Source organism: Phyllobates terribilis, unplaced genomic scaffold (assembly GCF_046119375.1).
Source record: "Phyllobates terribilis strain yellow unplaced genomic scaffold, ASM4611937v1 Scaffold_2__4_contigs__length_985480577, whole genome shotgun sequence".
NCBI lineage: Eukaryota > Metazoa > Chordata > Amphibia > Anura > Dendrobatidae > Phyllobates > Phyllobates terribilis.
Window position 1 is genome coordinate 74,012,808 of NW_027362762.1, and position 24,494 is coordinate 74,037,301.

General features: G+C 48.6%; 1 protein-coding gene across 1 annotated transcript in view; it reads left to right on the plus strand.

The window, feature by feature from the left end:
* Positions 1 to 14,139: 14,139 nt before the first annotated feature.
* The window catches only part of LOC141193289 (collagenase 3-like), a 34,108-nt gene continuing 23,753 nt past the window's right edge, over positions 14,140 to 24,494 (plus strand). Inside the window, exons 1-4 of the mRNA XM_073662121.1 lie at positions 14,140 to 14,365; positions 17,227 to 17,456; positions 18,860 to 19,008; positions 19,087 to 19,212. Of these exons, the coding sequence (XP_073518222.1) occupies positions 14,240 to 14,365; positions 17,227 to 17,456; positions 18,860 to 19,008; positions 19,087 to 19,212 (631 nt within the window). The 5' untranslated portion in view covers positions 14,140 to 14,239. The remainder of the gene's footprint in view (positions 14,366 to 17,226; positions 17,457 to 18,859; positions 19,009 to 19,086; positions 19,213 to 24,494) is intronic.

The window sequence follows — 24,494 nt, forward strand, 5'->3', positions numbered from 1 at the left end:
ACCTTCTGCTACCCATCCGGGTTCCAGTAACATCAGCTGGTCCTCGGTAGTTCCATTGGCTCTTGTACCTTCTGCTACCCATCCGGGTTCCAGTACCGTCAGCTGGTTCTCGGCAGTGCCTTTGGATTAGGTGCCTCCTTCTCGGTATCCAAGTTCCACCAACGTCTGCTGGTCCTTGGTAGTGCTTTCTGGCACAGGTACCTCCTGCTTAGTAACCGAGTTCCAGTAACATCAGCTGGTCCTCGGTAGTTCCATTGGCTCTTGTACCTTCTGCTATCCATCCGGGTTCCAGTACCGTCAGCTGGTCCTCGGTAGTTCCTCAGCTTTCTTGTACCTTCTGCTACATTTCCAAGTTCAAGCTTTTTGAAATGGTTCTTGGTAATCACTCTGGATCTCCCTGACGAGGACCCTGAAGACGAGGACCCTGAAGACCAACCCTAAGAAGACGAGGACCCCGAAGACAATGACCCTGAAGACGAGGACCCTGAAGACCACCCCGAAGAAGACGAGGACCCTGAAGACCACCCCGAAGAAGACGAGGACCCTGAAGACCACCCCGAAGAAGACGAGGACCCCGAAGACGAGGACCCAGAAGACCAACCCGAAGAAGACGAGGACCCCGAAGACGAGGACCCCCGAAGACGACGACCCTGAAGACCACCCCGAAGAAGACCAAGAAGATGACCCTGAAGAAGTTGACCAAGAAGACAAAGAAGAGAAGACAAGCACCAAGATACAGAAAAACAAGAGACAGAAAACCAAGAAGCAGAAATACAAGAAGCTGCAGAACAAAAAGCGGAAGAACATTAAGCATAAGACTAAAAATCAGAGCAAAAGATAATATCTAAATTATAAGCAGAAGATGACTAAGCAGTGTATGGGGGTGAGTCCGTTCCTCCTCGTGGTGCCCCTGGAAAAGACCTGCTGCTGCAGGCCAAACTGAACGCGGACAAATCCTGTTGTAAATCTTTTGTGACGGGCAGAACGAAAGGTGTAATGTCCAACCTTTTATAGATAACAACTACAGGAATGCCTGTCACAAATAAGAATATGATGAAGAAGAAGAATATGAAGAAGATGAAGAAGTAGAATATGAAGAATGTAAAAAAAAGAATAATACGAAGAAGGTGAAGAAGAAGAAGGTGAAGAAGAAGTGGATGAAAAAGATGCTGAGGATGATGAAGGAGAAAGTGTGGGAGAAGTAAAAAAGAAGGTGAAGAGCATGGAAGTAGTGAAACATAAATATCTGACAAAATATAAAAATACTTAACATAGTTAATATTTCCGTAACTCAGAACATAATAAAAAAATATTAATTCCTGCTATTCCATTTGACTGGGCTAAACCTCTATGCCTTTATTGTCTCCCCCACCTCCCCCAATACATTCTACATTATTCTTAGTTGTTTTCCTTCATGTAGAAATAACCTACAAGGAAAGAAAGGGTTTATTTTAATTCCGATATTTATGTCCCATTGACTTGCATTGGTTTCCGGTATCGGAATCGGCGATATCCGATACTTTTTCGGTATCGGTCCGATCCAATCCGATCCGATATTTCCCGATATCGGAAGGTATCGCTCAACACTATTAACAAGACGGTTTTAATGCCCCTTGGAAAAGTGGTGGAGGTCGCATTAGCTTAACAAGATGGTTTTAATGCCCCTTGGAAGAGATGTGCAGGTTACAGTAGCTTAACAAGACGGTTTAAATGCCCCTTGGAAGAGTGGTGGAGGTTACAGTAGCTTAACAAGACGGTTTTAATGCCCCTTGGAAGAGTGGTGGAGGTTACAGTAGCTTAACAAGACGGTTTTAATACCCCTTGGAAGTGACGTGGAGGTCGCAGTAGCTTAACAAGACGGTTTTAATGCCCCTTGGAAGAGTGGTGGAGGTTACAGTAGCTTAACAAGATGGTTTTAATGCCCCTTAAAAGAGACGTGGAGGTCGCAGTAGCTTAACAAGATGGTTTAAATGCCCCTTGGAAGAGACGTGGAGGTCGCAGTAGCTTAACAAGGCGGTTTTAATGCCCCTTGGAAAAGTGGTGGATGTCGCATTAGCTTAACAAGACGGTTTTAATGCCCCTTGGAAGAGACGTGGAGATTACAGTAGCTTAACAAGACGGTTTAAATGCCCCTTGGAAGAGTGGTGGAGGTTACAGTAGCTTAACAAGACTGTTTTAATGCCCCTTAGAAGAATGGTGGAGGTCGCAGTGGAATAAAAAGACAATATCAATGCCCCTTGGAAAAGTGGTGGAGGTCGCAGTAGCTTAACAAGACAGTTTTAATGCCCCTTGGATGAGACGTGGAGGTCACAGTAGCTTAACAAGACGATTTTAATGCCTCTTACAAGAGCCATGCAGTACAGCATATTAAAAACATTATTCCATTATTGGGGAGTGGGTCTCCCATAGTCTTTGCCTATGCCTTCCAAGCAAAAGCTGCCAAAAATTAGGACGGAGGAACTTGCAATGCTGGCAACATGGACCAGGGTCACCCTGTTGGTATAGCGGTGGTGGAGGCTGAGGATAAGGAGAAGAGCAAAAAGCAGCCGAAATGAGGAAGAATATACCCATGTGTGGGTGTGAAGCGGTGCATGGGAATACACCTCCCGAAATAACACAGTGGATTTGACTTTATGTTACTCTGCTGTCATTTGGTGGTGATGAGAAGTCTGGCCCAATCCAGCCCTTGTTCATTTTGATAAGGGTCAGCTTGTCAGCATTGTCAGTTGACAGGCCATTGCGCTTATCAGTTATAATTCCCCCAGCGGCACTAAAAACACGCTCCGATAACACGCTAGAAGCAGGGCAGGCTAGGACCTCCAAGGCATACAGAGCGAGTTCATTCCAAGTGTCCAGCTTGGATACCCAATAATTAAAAGGCACAGAGGAATCACGGAGGACGCTGGTATGGTCGGCAAGGTACTCACTCACCATCTTTTGAAACTTTCCACTCCTTGTCAGAGTACCCCGCGCCTCATGGCCTGTAAGCTGGGCGGGTCTCAGAAAACTGTCCCAGAATGTTGACAGTGTTCCCCTGCCTCTGCTGGATTGGAGTTGCGTCTCTCTCGTCTGTACGCCTTGGTTGGTCAATGAACTGTGACCTCTGCTGCTAGCGTGTTCAGATGGGAATTTTTTTAACAGTTCTGCAGCAAGGGCCTTCTGGTACTGCCACATTTTTGTAGACCTCTTCACCTCTGGAATAAGAGAGTGAAAGTTCTCCTTGTAGCGGGGGTTTAAAAGTGTCACCAACCAGTAATGACTGTCACCCAACATTTTGACAACGCGAGGGTCACGGTTAAGGCAGCGTAACATAAAGTCAGCCATGCGTGCCAGACTGGTAACGGGCAAGACTTCCGTTTCCTCACCAAGATGACGACTGACCATGCTCTCCTCCTCCTCCTCCTCCTCCCCCCTGTCCTCAGGCCACCCACGCTGAACCGACTGTATGACAGTTGTACAGGTACTACCGTCTACAGCGCATGATACCAGCTCCTGTTCTTCCTCCTCCTCCTCCTCCTCTCCCTCATTGTCCCCCAATGCACGTTGGGATGAGATGAGGCTGGGCTGTGTGTAATCGCCCATTACGGCTTCTTGATCCATCTCATCATACTCTGGCTGCAATGCCTCCTCTTTCATTCTCTGCAGAGAGCGTTGCAAAAGACAGACAAGTGAGATGCTGACGCTAATGTTGGCGTCATCGCCACTCACCATCTTGGTGGACTCCTCAAAGTTTGTCAGGATGGTACATATGTCAGACATCCAGGTCCACTCCTGAGGTCTTATGTGTGGAGTCTGACCTGAATATCGACGGCCTTGTTGCAGCTGGTACTCCACAACTGCTCTCTTCTGCTCACAAATCCTTTGCAACATGTGGAGGGTAGAGTTCCAACGTGTGGGGACATCACACACCAGTCGGTGTGCCGGAAGCTGCAAACGCTGCTACAACACAGCAACGGCGGCGGAGGCTGTAGCCGACTTCCGAAAATGGGCTGACAGGCGGCGTACTTTGACGAGCAGATCTAGAAACTCCGGGTACTATTTAAGAAACCGCTGAACCACGAGGTTAAGCACATGAGCCAGGCATGGTACGTGTGTGATCTCGCCTCAGAGCCGCCACCAGGTTACGGCCATTGTCACACACGACCATGCCTGGATGTAGGTTCAGCGGTCTCAGCCACAGATCTGCCTGCTCTTTCACAGCTGTCCACAACTCACAAGCAGTGTGAGGTTTGTCACCTAAGCCTATGAGTTTCAGCACAGCCTGTTGCCGCTTGGCTGAGGCAGTACTGCAGTGCTTCCAGCATGTAACTGATGTGGTGATATCTGAGATGGAGGCTGAACATGAGGAGGAGGATGATGAGCAGGAGCTGTACACTGTGGGGGCAACTCTGACTGACATAGGGCCCGCAATCCTCGGTGTGGGGAGGATGTGTTCCGTCCCAAGGTCCGACTGGGTCCCGGCTTCCACTATGTTTACCCAGTGTGCCGTCAGGGAGATGTACCGTCCCTGGCCACAAGCACTTGTCCACGTGTCCGTTATCAGGTGGACTCTCCCAGTAACTGCGTTGTTGAGGCACGACAGATGTTTTGGGACACGTGCTTGTGTAGTGCAGGGATGGCACACCGGGCAAAATAGTGTAGGCTGGGGACCGAGTACCGAGGGACGGCCACCGCCATAAGGTTGCGGAAGGATTCCGTCTCCACCAGCCTATAAGGCAGCATTTCCAACGCAAGCAGTCATGAAATGTGCGAATTTAGGACTGTGGCCTGTGGGGCGTTGGCTGCGAATTTGCGCTTTCGTTCAAAGGTCTGGGATATGGACAATTGAACGCTGCGGTGGGACGTGGATGTGGACGTTGATGCTGTTTCTTGAGAAACTGCCATAACAAGTGAAGACTGAGCGGAGGGGGCATCTTTGCATGCAGTATGGACAGGGGATTGCCTTGCACGCACAACAGGGGGTTCTATTACACGCACAACAGCGGAAGAAGCAGTGGTGACACCCGCTGACACTGGTCGTGGACCCTGGGGTTCACCCCACAAAGTCGGGTGCTTTGCTGCCATGTGCCTGATCATGCTGGTGGTAGTCAGGCTGGTAGTTTTGTCACCCCTGCTGATGCAGGTGTGGCACCCCAGGGGTCTGGTTTCCACAGTAATGCAATGTTATGTCTGAGAGCAGGTGGGAGGTCTCTTGGTCAGGAATCCTATGCATGCCACACCTCCTGCCCAGTCCTGGGAGGGGAAGGACTTCCCCTATATAAACCTGGGGCTGAGGCAGGGTTAGAGAGTTCAAAGGGAGAGTTCAGCCAGGAGGGCTGACAGGGAGCTGTGGCTCCTGCTGGGCCCAGCTCCTGGGCCATGCCAGAAGTAGAGACAGAGAAGAGAAGCAGCTATGGGAAAAGAACAACAGGAGCTCTGTGGGAGCAGTGTTACAAGGAGTCAGGGGCTGGCAGCTGCAGAGCTCGCCCTGACTGAGAAGTTATCACCGGACCCGGCGTCCGAGGCTGTGGGGACTAATCTTACCCAGCAGCAGAAACCGACCGGCAGGGGATTGCAGGTCCTCTGGCCCAGAAACCCGAAGGCACGGTCACACGCGTGGGACCAGCACCGCCGTCGTGGAGCGGAAGCTACTAGAAGGCCCCGAGTCACCGGCCATACGGGTGAGCACCACACGGTACACTCAGGGACGTGGGCTACTTATACCCGCCTCTAGCAAGGTAGCCAGAAGAGTACAGTCAGTTTGGGAGGCCTACAACTGCGCCTGGCCAGGGGAGATCCCATCTGCTCAAGGACTGACCAGGCCCCAATTGCTAGCCAGTACTCCGGGAGGGTCTATCTTTGTCACTAGTAAAGACCCTGAAATACACCGTACCGTCTCCGAGTGGTTCCTGCTACCCCCATCGTCCACGTCGGCTGCCCTGAGGCCATACCCCTCCCGTTGGGGGTTATGCTATCACGCTGCACAATCCTACCACCGGCCTCAGCGGTCTGCCCTGCAGCAGCAGCTCCTTAGCTGTACTCAACGGGTGGCGTAGTCGTCCAACATCTACCGCTGATACAGCGCCACTTAGTCTGACTCCCTGGGCACGGACCGGATCACCGCCACGAGACTACAACCCTCAAGAGATCCGGCTCCGGGTAAGCTCCCGCGTGCGCAACGCAGCGCGACACAGGCCCAGGGGCGCGTCAACTTTTGGCGTAGTCGGCAGGATCTCGTGCCCGCAACCACCGGGTACTGCGTGCCTGAAAAAGACTGTTCAGACTTACCTGTGGTGAAGATTCCCGCCATCCGGCGCCATCTCCCGCTTCCTTCCCGCCATCGGTGGAGTTTTCCCGCCATCCGGCGCCATCTTCAGCCTTCTTCCCGCCATACGTGGAGTTTTCCCGCCATTGGACGCCATCTTGAGGACGCCGCGCGGGAAGAAGAGGGGCGTGGACTCCGAAAGCGCGCGAGAACTGAAGCCCCGCCTCACGTCCGGACGTTGCGTAAGGTCCTGGAAGGAGCCCCGCAGACGCCGACGTCACAGGAGCGCGACGGAAGGTCCTGAACCCTGACGATCCACTGCGGAGCCGCGGCCTACGGAAGAGGATCATCGCAAGGTAGGCCACGGTCCACTAGGGGGGAGAAGGATGTCGGATACGGAGGAGAGCTTCACCGCTTCAACCCCCGCCAGCGCCACCGCTGTGGCGGTCATGCCTTTCACCATGCCCTATATCCCGGGGGCAGCCTGGCTACCCCAGTACTCGGGGGAGTCACATACCCTGCATGACTTTAGAGAAAAGCTGGATAGCCTCTTCCAGGTGTACCCCCTCACAGAGAAGCAAAAAGTGAGCATCCTGGTGGCCCAACTAACTGGGGCAGCCCAAAGGGAGGTAAAGTCCTGGCCACCTGGGAGGAGGACTGTCGCAGAGATACTAACCCGGCTAACCGAGGAAGAGCTGCAGTACTACCAATACGAGGAAAGCCAAGAGGACCCGGACGGGTCTGAGGACTACCCTCAGGAGGGAGCACAAAGAGGACATAGCTACTGAAGGGAAGTAGCGTGAATAAAGAGCTGTACATAGTTACCCGTTAGGGTACAAGGACTGCTGCTAATTAAAATATGGTCCCCGTTGGGATTAGTGAATTGTTCCCCGTGTGTCCCTATCCCTTACCAGGCTGAGGACTGTGAGCAGCCATCCCCTATCCCTTACCAGGCTGAGGACTGTGAGCAGCCAATCCTTATCCCCACTGGCCGAGGACTGAGAGCGGCCATATCCTGTAAATAATTATGTGTTTCTAGTAATTTATAGGAGTCCTTGGTGGATTTACCGGGAATCCTTTGTACAGTTAGTGGAGCGTAACCCAGGATGGACTAAAAGACTGTTAAGGACTCGGGGCAGGACAGACCCCTACCTGGTTACGTCTCCCTGTTTTGGTGAAATGGACACCTTTGTTTCCTTCAAAGACTGCACCCGGTTGCGGACATGCCGTGACCACCTTTATGTGTTTTTCTTATTGTATTATTATTGTTATACCCTGTTATGTTTACAAAAGTATGTTTAGTCCCGGAGTACTAAATTTCACTAGGGGGGAATGTGGCACCCCAGGGGTCTGGTTTCCACAGTAATGCAATGTTATGTCTGAGAGCAGGTGGGAGGTCTCTTGGTCAGGAATCCTATGCATGCCACACCCCCTGCCCAGTCCTGGGAGGGGAAGGACTTCCCCTATATAAACCTGGGGCTGAGGCAGGGTTAGAGAGTTCAAAGGGAGAGTTCAGCCAGGAGGGCTGACAGGGAGCTGTGGCTCCGGCTGGGCCCAGCTCCTGGGCCATGCCAGAAGTAGAGACAGAGAAGAGAAGCAGCTATGGGAAAAGAACAACAGGAGCTCTGTGGGAGCAGTGTTACAAGGAGTCAGGGGCTGGCAGCTGCAGAGCTCGCCCTGACTGAGAAGTTATCACCGGACCCGGCGTCCGAGGCTGTGGGGACTAATCTTACCCAGCAGCAGAAACCGACCGGCAGGGGATTGCAGGTCCTCTGGCCCAGAAACCCGAAGGCACGGTCACACGCGTGGGACCAGCACCGCCGTCGTGGAGCGGAAGCTACTAGAAGGCCCCGAGTCACCGGCCATACGGGTGAGCACCACACGGTACACTCAGGGACGTGGGCTACTTATACCCGCCTCTAGCAAGGTAGCCAGAAGAGTACAGTCAGTTTGGGAGGCCTACAACTGCGCCTGGCCAGGGGAGATCCCATCTGCTCAAGGACTGACCAGGCCCCAATCGCTAGCCAGTACTCCGGGAGGGTCTATCTTTGTCACCAGTAAAGACCCTGAACTACACCGTACCGTCTCCGAGTGGTTCCTGCTACCCCCATCGTCCACGTCGGCTGCCCTGAGGCCATACCCCTCCCGTTGGGGGTTATGCTATCACGCTGCACAATCCTACCACCGGCCTCAGCGGTCTGCCCTGCAGCAGCAGCTCCTTAGCTGTACTCAACGGGTGGCGTAGTCGTCCAACATCTACCGCTGATACAGCGCCACTTAGTCTGACTCCCTGGGCACGGACCGGATCACCGCCACGAGACTACAACCCTCAAGAGATCCGGCTCCGGGTAAGCTCCCACGTGCGCAACGCAGCGCGACACAGGCCCAGGGGCGCGTCACAGGCATGGCAGGTGGTACAAATGGCCTTTTTGGGGTTATCAGCAGAGTCTTTAAAAAAAATTCAGACTCTGGAAGACCTACCGGTTGTACTGGCAACGTCCCTCGTGTTGGTGTTACGGGGAACTGTTGCTCGCCTTCTGTGTGCGGCCACCACGCTGCTTCTTCCTGCCTGTTGGGGTACTCTGCCTCCCTCCCCCTGTGTGCTGCTGACCTCGCTCTGCGTGTCCTCCTGCCACGTTGGGTCAGTTACTAGATCATCCACCACCTCCTCCTCTTCCACTTGCGCACCACGATCCTCCTCCTCACTTCGTGGCAATTGTGTCTCGTCATCGTCCACCTCTTGTGACAAATTGCCAGCGTCGACTTCCTCTGGCCGTGGCTGTTCAAATATTTGGGCATTGCTACATGGGATCTCCTCTTCCACCACTTCAAGCGGAACAGGCGAGGGGCCCAAATATGGAAATGGACCAATGAACAGCTCTTCAGAGTGTCCAAGTGTGGGATCAGTTGCTGTCTGACGACACTCGGCATGATGGGAGGAAGGAGCATCAGGGTGAGGAGGAGTATGCAGTCGAGACTCACGGCTACTAAAACTTGACCGTGTGGAAGACAGACCAGAGGTGGTGATGCCCAGGTAACTGGAAGTATTATCTGCTATCCAATTAATAACCTGTTCACACTGATCAGTTCGCAATAGTGGTCTTGTTGTTGTGTGCTTCCCTAGTAATTCGGTCAAGAACTGGGAGCGAGAAGATGTGGCTGTTGGTTGTGGCACATTTTCACCTTGGCCACGGCCCCCTCCTCTACACGCACCATCACCAGAATGTCCAGTTCCACGTCCCTTGCCACGCGCCTTGCCCATTGTAAATGAAGTAAAATAGCTTACACTCGCACTATCAATGGAAAAAGGGTAACAAAAAGGAGATTAGAACCATGGAAGAGGAAAACCACAGTTCTATTTCTCTGGCCTACACCAGAATATTTTAAACAGATATATTTGTGACTGAACAGACAGGGAGACACTATTACTGCTTTTTTTTACGTAAAACAGGCCAAAAGCTGGATAATACAGAGATTTGAACAGTGGAACTGCAAAACCACAGTTCTAATTTACTGGCGTATACCAGACTTTTTTAAATAGATATATTTGGGGCTGAACAGTCAGCGACACACTCAAACTGTTTTTTTATGTAAAAAATGCCCAAAAGTGGATAACACAGAGATTTGACCCGTGGAACTGCAAAACCACAGTTATATTTTTCTGGCCTACACCAGACTCTTTCAAACAGATATATTGGTGTCTGACCAGTCAGGGAGACACTATTACAGTTTTTTTTACGGAAAAAATACCAAAAGCTGGATAATACAGAGATTTGACCCGTGGAACTGCAAAACCACAGTTATATTTTTCTGGCCTACACCAGAATGTTTCAAACAGATATATTTGTGTCTGAACAATCAGGGAGACACAATTACTGTTTTTCTTTACGGAAAAAATACTAAAAGCTGGATAATACAGAGATTTGACCCGTGGAACTGCAAAACCACAGTTATATTTTTCTGGCCTACACCAGAATGTTTCAAACAGATATATTTGTGTCTGAACAATCAGGGAGACACAATTACTGTTTTTCTTTACGGAAAAAATACCAAAAGCTGGATAATACAGAGATTTGACCCGTGGAACTGCAAAACCACAGTTATATTTTTCTGGCCTACACCAGACTCTTTTAAACAGATACTGTATATTGGTGTCTGACCAGTCAGGGAGACACTATTACAGTTTTTTTTACGGCAAAAAATGTCAAAAACAGGATAATACAGAGATTTGACCCGTCGAACTGCAAAACCACAGTTATATTTTTCTGGCCTACACCAGAATCTTTCAAACAGATATATTGGTGTCTAACCAGTCAGGGAGACACTATTACAGTTTTTTTCACGGCAAAAAATGCCAAAAGCAGGATAATACAGAGACTTGAGCCGTGGAACTGCAAAACCACAGTTATATTTTTCTGGCCTACACCAGACTCTTTTAAACAGATATATTGGTGTCAGAACAGTCACAGACACACTCAATTTTTATTTTTTTTTTGGGGGGGGGGGATACCAAAAGGTTAATAAGACGCGTATTTGGACAGTTTGACTGATGAAAAAAAAAATACAGGATTTAGATGAAAAAAAAGGATTTTTCCTGGCCCCTGAGACTGGGGAATAAGTCTAGCAATTTGACCAACAGGAGCACACAGGACTGTAATGCAGTGTTTGCTGGTATAACCACTGCGTCTCCTATACGGCCTGCCAGCCTGATATCTGGGATGGATATTAGTTCTGAGAAGGATGGTTTGTTTGATTTGGCGGGCTTTAGAGACCCTACACTACCTATTTCGCACTATATATCTCTCCCTAACTCAGCAGCACTGACCCTACACTGTCTGTTCCGGAGCGACTGTATCCAAGATGGCGGCGCCCGGTTTTAAATACTCTAGGTGACGCTGTGCGGCTAGCCAATTACTGTAATGCCCACAAACAACATGGCTGCGGCATTACAGTGACTGGCTGGCAATCCCTGTATGTTCATTGGCTCTGTAAAGAGCACCAAACATGCAGGGCGGAGACCCGAGCTCCCGCCCGAGTAACCGGAAATGCTCGGTGCTCGCCGAACATCCCGAGTAGTGAGATGCTCGGGCGAGTACCGAGCAGTGTCGAGCATGCTCCCTCAACACTAGTGCAAAGCAAAGAACAGAAACAACAAAGAGATAAATCCTAGCTGGAAATTCACTGACTGGCTTTAAACTACAGCAGAATAGTAGAACATCCACATGAAACTATAACCAGCAGAAAATGCCAGCAGGGGGACAGACTATAAAGCTGCACCCAGTGGCGGCAGACCACGCCACTGCTATGGAGCCCGTGGCCGGAGGGGGCCCGTGAGGGCCCCAAGCAGCGCGGGAACGAGGAGGATAGGTGAGTAGGAGGTTGCGGCGGCAGAGGAGCGGGTTGCGCAATGGAGGAGCAGTGCACATGCTGTAGCCGCTGCTGCAGCCACCACGTGTCCCCGCTGCTAAAGGCACATGAATATTCCCTCTTCTCCACTCCCATGGGCGTGGAGAAGACGGAATATTCATTCTCTTTAGTAGTGGGCACGGAGGAGAGCTGAGCGCCAGCTCCTGCTGTCAGTGCAGAGGAGTGAATGTGCCGGCAGCAGCTCACCTCTGTGTCTGAGAGCGCGCGCTGCTCAGATGCCGACATGAGCTGCAGCAGACAGGACGCAGCGCTGGAGCAGAGGTGAGGAAGGAAGGTGAGTATAAGTGTTTATTGTTTTATGTGTGCAGTGATTAGGGGGATGAGGAGGCCACACATACCATGATACTTGGATTGAGGAGGCCACACATACCAGGATTTGGGGATTGAGGAGGCCACACAAACCAGGATTTGGGGATTGAGGAGGCCACACATACCAGGAATGGGGGGTTGAGGAGGCCACACATACCAAGAATGGGGGATTAAGGAGGCCACACATACCAGGATTGGGGAATTGAGGAGGCCACACATACCAGAATTGGGGGATTGAGGAGGCCACACATACCAGGAATGGGGGATTGAGGAGGCCACACATACCAGGAATGGGGGATTGAGGAGGCCACACATACCAGGAATGGGGGATTGAGGAGGCCACACATACCAGGATTGGGGGATTGAGGAGGCCACACATACCAGAATTGGGGGATTGAGGAGGCCACACATACCAGGAATAGGGGATTGAGGAGGCCACACATACCAGGAATGGGGGATTGAGGAGCCACACATACCAGGATTGGGGAATTGAGGAGGCCACACATACCAGAATTGGGGGATTGAGGAGGCCACACATACCAGGATTTGGGGATTGAGGAGGCTACACATACCAGGGATTGTGGGGGCCACACATACCAGGAATTGTGGGGGCCACACATACCAGGAATTGTGGGGGCCACACATACCAGGGATTGTTGGATTGAGGGGGCCACACATACGAGGATGGGGAAATTAACCAGTAGCTGCTGCATTTCCCACCCTAGGATTATACTCAAGTCAATAGGTTTTCCCATTTTTATGTGGTAAAATTAGGGGCCTCGGCTTATATTCGGGTCGGCTTATTTAAAATATACGGTATTTTAAAATCAGTGAGTACGTGGTGCCCATAATACTGCAGGACTGTGGCGTGCATTATACTATATGAGGGCTGCATTTTACCCTATGGGGTGTGTAATATACTGTATGGAGGACTATGGGGAGTGCATTATATTCTATGGAGGACCATGGGAAGTTCATTATACTATATGGAGGATTATGGGGGGCGCATTATACTATATGGAGGACCATGGGAAGTTCATTATACTATATGGAGGATTATGGGGGGCGCATTATACTATATGGAGGTTTATGGGGGGAGCATTATACTATATGGAGGATTATGGGGGCGCATTATACTATATGGAAGATTATTGGTGGTGCATTATACTATATGGAAGGCTATGTGGGGCCATTATAATATTTTGAGGGCTATGTGGGGGGCCATTATACAGTATGAAAGCAATTATACAGTGTGAATGTTTGTGTGGGGTCATTATACTGTTTGGAGGGCTGTGTGGGGCCATGAGAGTGTATGGAGGGCTCTGTGGGGTTCACAGTTGGGGGATTATACTGTGTTAGGGTCACCATACTTTGCCGTGGGAGTTGAAGTGGGGTACAATAGTGTCATTATACTGTGCATGTGGAGGAATGCACCATAGGGCCATCATACTGTTTGGGGGGCACTTTTGTTGGCATCATACTTTATGGAGGCAATGAAGGAGGAATCTACTAGTTCAGAAGGAGGCAAATTACTATGTAAAGGCTGGAAAGTTATGAGATCTGCTCTTCTGTGACACAGACAAATATTTATTTTTTTGTAGGGGGGGGGGCCCAATTAGAGCTTCTGCTATGGGGCCCCATGACTTCTATGTATGCCCCTGGCTGCACCTGAAATTTGTGCAGACAAATGAAAACACCTTTATTATTCTGAACAGACTGCAGCCAGAACAGCAGAACCTAAAACCCAGAAAAAGGTGTGTCTGCTGTGGCTTGGCGGACAGAGAAGCTGGCCACAAAACATAGCCTCAAGGGTTTGAACTCAGGAGCCTGACAGTATCACAATGAACATGCAATTGTTTTTTTTTTGGTCTTTTCAATTTCGAGAAAATGTTATCTTCAAGAGTTTCATTATTTGCATTACAACCACCATGCACAAGTCAGCTCATGCTCTGAGTAATACCTTGTCCTACAATTAACCTGCATGCTCCTTTAGTTTAATGACAAGGTCCATGTACAAGAATGTTTGCCATAGGGGTATCTGCAAATCGGAGACAAAAGAGCACAAAAACGTAGCCTGCAGGCTCGCGTCATTCCAACATGTCATTCCGACAGGAAGAGAATTGCGCAAACCCTTTACTAATATTTACATTCAAGTTGAAGAATGAGACATTTATAGTATGCTGGGAATAAAAAGCTCAGTGACGAAAGAAGGAAAAATAGAAATGTTAATACAAAAGCAGACATTAGTGAGAAGGCAGCATGGGTCCTCCATGGTTCTTCATACCATGTCTCCTAGTGAAGTTCAGCATTGTTGAGCTGGTACCTGCTACAGAAGGAGTTCATGAAGGTGTAGGCATCACCAAGGAGGACTTGATAAAGGCTCAGGTAAGTGTCTGATGAACTCCTTAGGAATAGTTATTATAGCCTGTTATATAGGATTGTTCTTGCTTTTTCCAGAAAACAATCCTAAACATTGGTCCTCACCTAAGAAATGTCTCCACAGTGCTGCACCATCTTTTATCCCCTCGCCTTATATCAATCACCCCTGTTTCCTTATTGCTCTTGACTCCAATGTTCATCCAAAATGCTCGTGGACACAGCCGTTTTTATAGGACGAGTGCTATCAGTGGTTTTCACTCGTACATATCATATTCTTTTGGGCTGTGCACATGTCCAATTTTTTCCACAGACTGAGTGGTTCACTGAAAAAATTGGAGATATGTCCACTTTTGATCTGAGTATTAGATCAAGATAGGCAATACAAGTCTATGGGTACATGAAAAAAAATCGGACCACACTCAGATGACATCCGAGTGCAGTCTGATTTTTACTGAATGGAGAGGGTGGAGACACTTTTTTTTTCTCCACATCCGAGAAAAACTGACAACACTCTGATCAAAGTCTGATCAGAGTATTTGAACTGTTTTACTCGGATGTGGAGAAAATGGTTGTAATTAGAAGCAGGAAATGCTCCCAAAGATGAACAAACATTACTCACTTATAAATTCCCTGGTGGTCCCACCAGCCTTTGGTTTTAAATTTACTTTGCACATCTTAACCCTTAGTGGCATAACCAAGCTAGTCTCATATATCACTCATTCCCCCTCCATCCCCACTAGTGTTACTGTGGTCATAACTTGTTTTATATCTTTTCTTCAATCTATATGTATTGTAGATATCTTATTTTAAGATACAAGTTGAAATTTTTATAGGAAACATTTTGGGGTATATATAATGGGTAACATTTCTCCTTGTGGAGAGTGACATGCCTGGCATGCCAGGGTAAGGAGGCTTATTAGCTATTCAATGCTCTTCTGTGAAATTAAACATACATATTGCCTCTTCAGATAGGAAGAGGACTAGAACTCTAGTGCCACCTAATGAGAGTAGCAATTGTTAGGAATCGTGATTCTGTACTACCACCTGGGAATGGAGCAGGTCCGGCGCTACGCTTCTCCGGTCGAAGGTGCCACCATTTTCCTGACCCTGAAGGCGAAGCTACTATGCGTGCACGGAGGCTGTCACAAACTTATGGAGCATCGCATTCTGGTGTTGTAGGATGTGTGAGGATGTGGGACGCCATGTCTCTCATGGATTTCCCTGTTTTCCAGGCAATGCAGGACACAACTTTGTCTGGCACTAAGCAGTGGTAGAATTATGTTCATTCTGCTGTGCAGGCTAGCAGGGAGTGGCTATCTGGGGATGATTGGGACGTATTCAACACCTGATCATTAGGCGGGCTATATAATCCTGCTCCCTGCTCAGTGCTTTGCTGCTTATTGCAGTTCCCTATATTCTTGGTGGTGAGTGGTGCTAGCATTAGTGCTGCTATCTTTCAGGGGTTTTCTCATTTTCTCTTTTGGTTTCTCTTCCTGGTGTTTTTGCAGAGGTACTCACGCGGGTCTTGACTAGGCACCAGCTGCGTCACCAGACGCCAACTGTCCAGCGACAGTGGGCCTGGGAAGAGCTCTGCCAAAGTCCCCCTTCCATTTACTGGGAGCTGGGTGAAGAATATTCCCACCTCTCAAGGGCTTGCCTAGCTGGGCAGCTTGTGCCAAGTGCGTCTGTGGCTGCGCCTTTGCTGGCTTAGTGACGGTCTTGCTGGGTCCCTCTGCAAAGCGCACAACAGCAATCCTAAAAAGTCTATATCGACCCTTCAATGAATCTTTCCGTATGACACAAGATAAAAGTCAAACCAAAATCTCAATTTGCAGACACAGTGTTTCGGAGTGTTGCCCCTTGTCAGTGCAAAGCTTGAGATCTGATGTGGCTGTATGAGAGGACTTTGACTGAGATCTAAGGGGTAACATTTAATCTTGTGGAGACTGACATGCCAGTGTAAGGAGGGTCATAAGCCATGCAGTGCTCCTCTGGGAAATTAAATATGTACGGTAATTTTCACACTGGCCAACACCTTGCATTATTTTATTTTTTTTAAAAATAAAAAACAATTTGTACTGTGTTTCTTTCCAGGATTTATTTTTACGGCGTTCGCAACATGGTATAAATAATATGTCTCCTTTATTCTATGGACCATTATGATTAGGGCTATACAAAATTTATATATATTTTTTTTATATTTTCTGCACAATAGTAACACATTTATTTTAGTTTTGCTGCATTCTACAGAACTATAATTTCTTTTTCATTACTTTTGATTAATTTTATTTCCTGTTTATGGAAGGGGAACTAAATAGAAGGCACCTGTTCTGACATTATGTGTAGCATTATTGTTTTCTTGCTGTCATCATTTTTCAACAATAACACAGTAGATAACACAGGATTCTCCATTCACAATAGGTGATGTCACAGCTCACCTCCTCCTCCTGTACAATGACTGATAACACCTCTATATAGAGCTGATAACACAGGATCCACCATTCACAATAGTTGATGTCACAGCTCACCTCCTCCTTTTCACAATGACTTTTGCCTAAATCAGAGCATGCACAGATTAGGAGCTCAAAAGGTTTCTATACAAATAGGGTCTGAGTCAGTCTATTGTTACTAAGGTCTATGTACCCAACAGGAAATAAGAGTCTTAAATTAGGCTTAGCGAACAATCTGAAAACTGCAATTTTTTTCATAAATAAAAAATAGATTTAACATAAAAACCTTAATCACTTTCTTTTTTTTTTTACACAGTTTTTACTAGTTCCACTAGGGAACTTGACCTTGTAACACACTAATTACTTAGATCATTGCAATGTTTTGTATAATGCCATTTATCTGTTACTCTATATCAGGATTACATAGATCGGTTCTACAATGCATTTAGTGTGTCGAGAAGACTTACCGATCCAATGGAAGAGAAAATCAAGGCCATGCAAACTTTTTTCGGTCTTAACATCACTGGAAAAATAAACAAGGAAACTCTAAAAGTTATGAAGAAACCCAGATGTGGAGTCCCCGATGTTCAGAGATTCAGCCATTTTCCTGGGAAACCTAAATGGGAAAAAACATCTTTGACCTACAGGTAGTTTTTGTGCATTTCAGAACAGAGGAAGACTCTTTTTTTATTACAAATTTATTTAAAGCCTTACAATGTATAGTATTCCCGTTTTTCATGCTCAGGTTCCATTTAGTGGGGTTTTCATGATTTTCTTAGTTTGATAAATACGCCACCTACCCATATAAAATAGATAAAAAATATATACTAGTTGTCAAAACTACTTTTTGGTCCTGCTGTTGGTCCTCTGAGCTCCGGTGTGATGACTACGCTGTGGCGATGTATCCACAGTGACATCAGAGACCAGATGACACAGCCATGTGATGTGACAACACTACGGACGCAATGTCGTTCCAACCTGGTTATTGTACTGAAGCATGAAGGTCTGGTGAAGAGTTTTGACCATACTTATATTAGACTTTTTTTTATAGTATTTTGCCAGTATTCACTAAATATTCTTATAGTCTTTATGCAGCTTTTAAAGAGGAGCTGTCACCAAATGAAAAGTGACCAGATTTTATTCTTATTATATTCCCGCGGCTCCCCTGAGTATTCCATTTTTCTTTTCTTTTAAATCCATCATACGGTTCCAGAGATTTGAGCCTTTTTATAAGGGGGCATGGCTCCATGGATCCTCTGGGGCGTGCCTTCAGGCTGCTCTGCATTTTTACCCTATGATCAATGCCCTTTCCTGAAGACCATAAAAGGCCCATATCTCTGGAACCATTTGACGGATTTAAAAAAAAAACAAAAAACGGAATATTCAGGGGAGCAGTGGGAACGAAATAAATACAAAAAGTGCCACTTTTGACCTGTTTATGTTTCTCTGTGATGTAGTCATTAATAGCAAAGGTGTATATCATATGTCTTTAGCTACTAATGTACCTCACTGTAAAGATGTATGACATACATTCTTTGCAGGGATCCAAGAAGTAGCTTGCTGTGCTGTTGAAATGAGCAGTCAGCCAGACCCTTTTCCATACAGTTCTGATCACATGTCGACTTTGGAAAAAATATCCCATGTCAGGCTCAAACCTGAGAAGGACCTGCCAGAAATCAGGACTAGTTTCATACTATAGTCTTGTTTTATTTCTTTTCATTTGACCCCTACTTAGCCACTTATATCTAACATAGAAGAGGGAGTAGATTTGTAATCTACAACCAGGGTTGGACTGGCCCACCAGAGAACCGGAGAATCCTCCGGCGGGCCCTGGCTTCTCCTTCAGGAGAGTTCATAGTGCAAACCTTGCAGCTGCTATGGGGCTCTTGAGCGGGGGAGAAAGGTGGGCCCTCAGAATCAAATCCCCTGGTGGGTCCAATGTTCTTCAGTCTGACACTGTCTACAACCATAGAAACATATAGGTCTGCAGAAAAGCTGCATACAGAAAATGGCACAACATTTTTAATCAAGTTTTTACCCCTTTTTACAGAGTTGTTAACTACACTCCAGATATCACCAACTCAGAAGTAGATTACGCCATTGCACAAGCCCTCAGGCTCTGGAGTGAGGTTACTCCCTTGAATTTCCATCAGATTTATACCGGTGAAGGTGATATTATGATTTCTTTTGGATACAAAGGTAAGTACAAATGCAAATTACATTAGTTTTGTGAAAAGTATAACTAATTGTTAAACGAGGATTGTACTTCTTGTCCAGACCATGGGGATTTCTTTCCATTTGATGGACCACTTGGAATTTTGGCACATGCTTTCTCACCAAGCAATGGACTTGGTGGAGATACTCACTTTGATGAAGATGAAACATGGACACTGGGCCGCCAAGGTAAGAATATCACTGCAACAATTTTAAGGTTTCCTTATCTATATTCACACTTGGCAAGTATACATTCACTTTTTTTCTGGGTGGAAAATCCACAGTGTAACAGCAAAGTGGATCTCATCTACACATTGCAGATAAAAATCCAGGTGGAATCAACAATGAACAATGCCTAGGTGGTGCAATATATTCAGAGTTGCTTCACTTTTTTTTTCAAAGACCGTGTATTATTCCTTCTATAAATGTAAGGCCTACTTGTCATTTCAGGTAACTTTTCAAAATAAGTTAAATGTGTGTACATAAAGGATGACACTATTTCTGTTCATTATTAATGTGTAACATGCATTTTCACCAGTTTTCCCCTTGGCAGGCTCTAGCTCTAATGTTTAGCTCTCTCTGAGCTAGTGGGTGGGGATTAGCTGCTATGATGTCTCCCTTATCACACAGTACATAGAGATATGTAGCACACAGACAAAAGCAGCAGCATGGAGGAAATTAATCAGCAATACTGAGCAGTGTAGATGTGAATCCAGTACTGAAGAAAAGTAAATTGCCTAAAAATTGTAGTTCGATCTGCCGTTGTCTGCCTGATCTCTCACTGTGATGAGTGTTCCTCACTCCTCTCTTTTTCCAAATTCTATAGATTATAAAAAGATGTGTGACATGACACCTCAGTGAGCAGGCAATCTGTTTTGATTTGACTAAGAGTTATTAGAGCTGGGTTTTTTTTTCAGAGTAGATAGTAAGTTCAGGAGCCAGAGAGGTTGGGAACAAATGGCTCTTGTCTTGCTCCTGGATTTGATCCCTTGAGCTTTTGTTCTATGGTCGGCTTCTCTTTCCACCAAGCCACAGGATACACACCTTTTCTCTGGGTGTTTTGGTTATGCTATTCTGACTGCAGTTTGTCTAGCTTAATACAAGTGCTTTCATTTTTCGGCCTATCCCTTTTTGGGTGCAGCTTTATATTCTGTCCCCCTGCTGGTGATAGTTTAATTTAGATGTCCTGCCATTCTATTGATGTTTGGAGCCAGTCTAAGGGTTTTTGCTTTCCTGTTCCTGTTCTTTAGGAGGAACGTGAAGCGGCCATTTAGGCAGTTGTGGCCAGAGTTGCCATCTTCTGGTCTGTGGTTATGGCTATCTCTGCACCCACAGGCACCACTAGGGACTGCGGAGTCAGGATATTTAGTCTGTACAGGAATCGGCAGGGTCAGTTGCACTTTCTAGTGTATAACAAGTTGACGCGCCCCTGGGCCTGTGTCGCGCTGCGCTGCGAATGCGGGAGCTTACCCGGAGCCGGATCTGTGGAGGGTTGTAGTCTCGTGGCGGTGACCCGGTCCGTGCCCAGGGAGTCAAACTAGACGGCAGTCCATTAGTAGTAAATGGTTGATGACTACGCCACCCGTTGAGTGCAGCCAGGGGGCTGCTGCTGCAGGGCAGACCGCTGAGGCCGATGGTGGGATTGTGCAGCGTGATAGTATAACCCCCAACGGGAGGGGTATGGCCTCAGGGCAGCCGACGTGGATGATGGGGGTAGCAGGAACCACTCAGAGACGGTACGGTGTAGTTCAGGGTCTTTACTGGTAACAACAAAAGACCCTCCCGGAGTACTTGCTAGCGGATGGGGCCTGGTCAGTCCTTGAGCAGATGGGATCTCCCCTGGCCAGGCGTAGTTGTAGGCCTCCCAAACTGACTGTACTCTTCTGGCTACCTTGCTAGGAGCTGATGTAAGTAGCCCACGTCCCTGAGTGTACCGTGTGGTGCTCACCCGTATGGCCGGTGACTCGGGGCCTTCTAATGGCTTCCGCTCCACGATGGCGGTGCTGGTCCCACGCGTGTGACCGTGCCTTCGGGCTTCTGGGCCAGAGGACCTGAAATCCCCTGCCTGACGGATTCTGCTGCTGGGCAGGAATTAGTCCCCACAGCCTCGGACTCCGGGTCCGGTAAAAAGTCTTCTTAGTCAGGGCGAACTCTGCAGCTGCCAGCCCCTGACTCCTTGTAACTGCTGTTTCTTCCTATGCTGTCTCTACTTCTTCTCTTCTTCTACTCACTCACCCTGCCTCAGCCCCAGGTTTATATAGGGGAAGTTCTTCCCCTCCCAAGACTGGGCAGGAGGTGTGGCATGCACAGGATCCCTGACTAAAGGACCTCCCACCTGCTCTCAGACATAACATTACGTTACTGTGGCAACCAGACCCCTGGGGTGTCACATTCCCCCCTAGTAAAATTTAGTACTCCGGGACTAAACACATTTAGAAAACATAACAAGGCAAAACATTAATAATACAATAAGAAAACACATAAAGATGGTTACGGCGTGTCCGCAACCGGGTGCAGTCTCTGAAGAAAGCAAGGTGTCCATTTCACCAACACAGGGAGACGTAACCAGGTAGGGGTCTGTTCTACCCCGAGTCCTTGACAGTCTTTAGTCCATCCTGGGTTACGCTCCAACTATATACAAGGATTCCCGGTAAATCCACCAAGGATTCCTAAAAACAACTAGAAATACAAAATTACACACAAGCAACTATAGACAGGTAAACATTATAAAATAGCTTAAACATTTAGATCCTCCAACGTGCGGGTAACTGGCCTCTAGTGGCCCTAGTGGACCTACGGAGCTGACTGTCTGGCCCTGAACTACAGGGTGTAGGAGCTGTCAAGGGTAAACTGGGCAGCTGTCTACCGGCTCTTTGTCTCACTAGGGGTACGGCAGGCTCACTATAAGCAGAGGGTTGATTCTCCTGTTCTACTTGTGTGGAGTCTTCTGCCTCCTGGACCGGCTGTTCTTCCAGCTCTACCCGTTGCTCCGTAGGTTCTTGGGATGATGGTTGGAGGAAGGTGAGTACGGGTACCACAACTGCACCATTGACTTGAGTCCAAGACCGAGGGAAGTCCCCGAGCACGGTACTAACCATATCTTCCCTTTCTCCCACGGGTCGATGGTCTTCTTGTTCCTCTTCAGGGTTCCTCAGTTGTTCGGGACACTTCTTCAGGTGGTCCCGGGATACAATGGCTGTGGTTTCCCCTCCGTCTTTACTGATGGTACAGACCTTCGGGTTCTCGTGGCTTGAGGGCAGTACGGTGTACGGGTCCTTCTCCCACTGGTCATCCAACTTGTGGAGCCGTCTTTTCCTCTTCAAGACCTGCTCTCCGGGTACCAGGGGAACAGCGGGAGCATACTGGATGTAAGTCTTCTCTTGTCTTTCCCTAGCCTGACAGAGACTTCGCTCCACGCTCTCCTGTACTCTCCGGTACTGCTGCTGCCTCTCTGTGTCCCAGTCTGTTTCTGGTGAAGTGTCCTCAGGTGTCAGGACTCCCATTTCCAGGTCAACAGGTAACTTACCAGGTCTCGCCCTCATTAGGTAAGCAGGGGTACAGTTGGTGGAACCTACCGGGATGTGGTTGTATAGGTCCACCAGATCGGGCAACTTCTCAGGCCACAGACTGCGTTCTTCCAGGGGCAATGTTTTTAGAAGATCCATTACCACCTGGTTCATTTTTTCACAAAGTCCATTAGTTTGCGGATGGTAGGGTGTCGTCCTTATCTTCCGGCAGCCATACAGATTGCAGAATTCCTGGAAGACCTCCGCTTCAAAGGCAGGTCCCTGGTCTGTCAGCACTTGGTCCGGGTACCCGTGTGGACGGCAGAAGTGCTGCTGGAAGGCCCTAGCTGCTGTTTGAGCCGTTAAGTCCTTGACGGGGACGACAACCAAGAACCGGGAGTAATGATCCACGATGGTTAACGCGTAGACGTAGCCACTTCTGCTTGGGGTCAGTTTTACATGATCCAAGGCTACCAGTTCCAACGGTTGCCGGGTGACGATGGACTGCAGGGGAGTCTTCTGGCTGGCCCGGTCCTTCCTTCTCAGATTGCACGGGCCACAGTCTCTGCACCACTTCTCGATGGTTCCCCTCATGCCTACCCAGTGGAACCGCTCGCGCAGCAGGAACTCCAGCTTTTTCCACCCGAAGTGTCCAGCTCCGTCGTGGTATGCCTCCATCACCATGGCTGCGTCTCTTCGGGGCACCACTACTTGCCAGAGTAGTTCATGCGTCCGGGAGTTGACCATTCTGCGGCACAACTTCCCCTTGTAAAGGAATAGTCGACTCTTCTCCGCCCATAGTTGTTTGGCTTCCTCCGGAGCGTCTGGTTCAAGGCGAGCCTCCGGCCGAGTCAGCATCTCCTTCACCAGTCGGACGGCAGGGTCGCTGTCTTGCGTTTCCGCCCAGTTGTAGTGGGGTAAGGGGTTCAACGTAGCAGCCTGCTTACCCCTTACCCGGTGGGAATACTGGATAGTCCCATGACGGTGGAACGCAGGGAGTTCAACTTCTTCCAGTCCCTCCGGATCTTCTCCTTCGTCCGGCAGGTTGGGCATCCTGGACAGGGCGTCCGCGTTAGTATTGGAGCGTCCTGCCCGGTATTTGATTGTGAACTCGTAGTTGGACAGACGGGCCATCCACCTCTGCTCCAGGGCACCGAGTCTTGCCGTGTCCAGGTGTGTCAACGGGTTGTTATCCGTGTATACGGTGAACCGGGAAGAAGCGAGGTAATGCCTAAAGCGCTCGGTGACTGCCCATACTACGGCCAGGAACTCTAGCTTAAATGAGCTGTAATTTTCGGGGTTCCTTTCGGTGGGTCGCAGTTTTCGGCTGGCATAGGAGATTACTCGTTCTCTCCCCTGCTGAATCTGGGACAGTACGGCTCCTAGCCCGATGTTACTGGCGTCGGTGTAGAGGATGAAGGGCTGGCTATAGTCCGGGTATGCCAAGATTTCATCCCCCGTGAGGGCCATCTTCAGCTGGCGGAAGGACTCTTCTTCTAGCTTTTCCCATTTGAAGGGCGGCTTCTGGTTCTTGGCCTTCCGGGACTGGCCTATCAGGAGGTCCTGCATAGGTGCTGCCTTTTTGGTGAAACCGGGAATAAACCTTCGGTAGTAGCCTACCAACCCTAGGAACTGCCGCACTTCTTTTACGCTGGAGGGGCTTGGCCATCCCTTAATTGCGGTGATCTTATCGGGGTCGGGAGCCACTCCGTCAGCGCTCACCACGTGTCCCAGGTATTGCACCTTTGGTTTCAGGAGGTGACACTTGGAGGGTTTCACCTTTAGGCCGTAACTCGCCAGAGCTTCGAACACCTCCGCCAGGTGTTTCAGGTGGTCCTCATAAGTTTTGGAGTATACGATGACATCGTCCAGGTACAACAGGACCGTCTCGAAGTTTCTGTGGCCCAGACAGCACTCCATTAATCGTTGGAAGGTTCCTGGGGCGTTGCAGAGTCCGAACGGCAT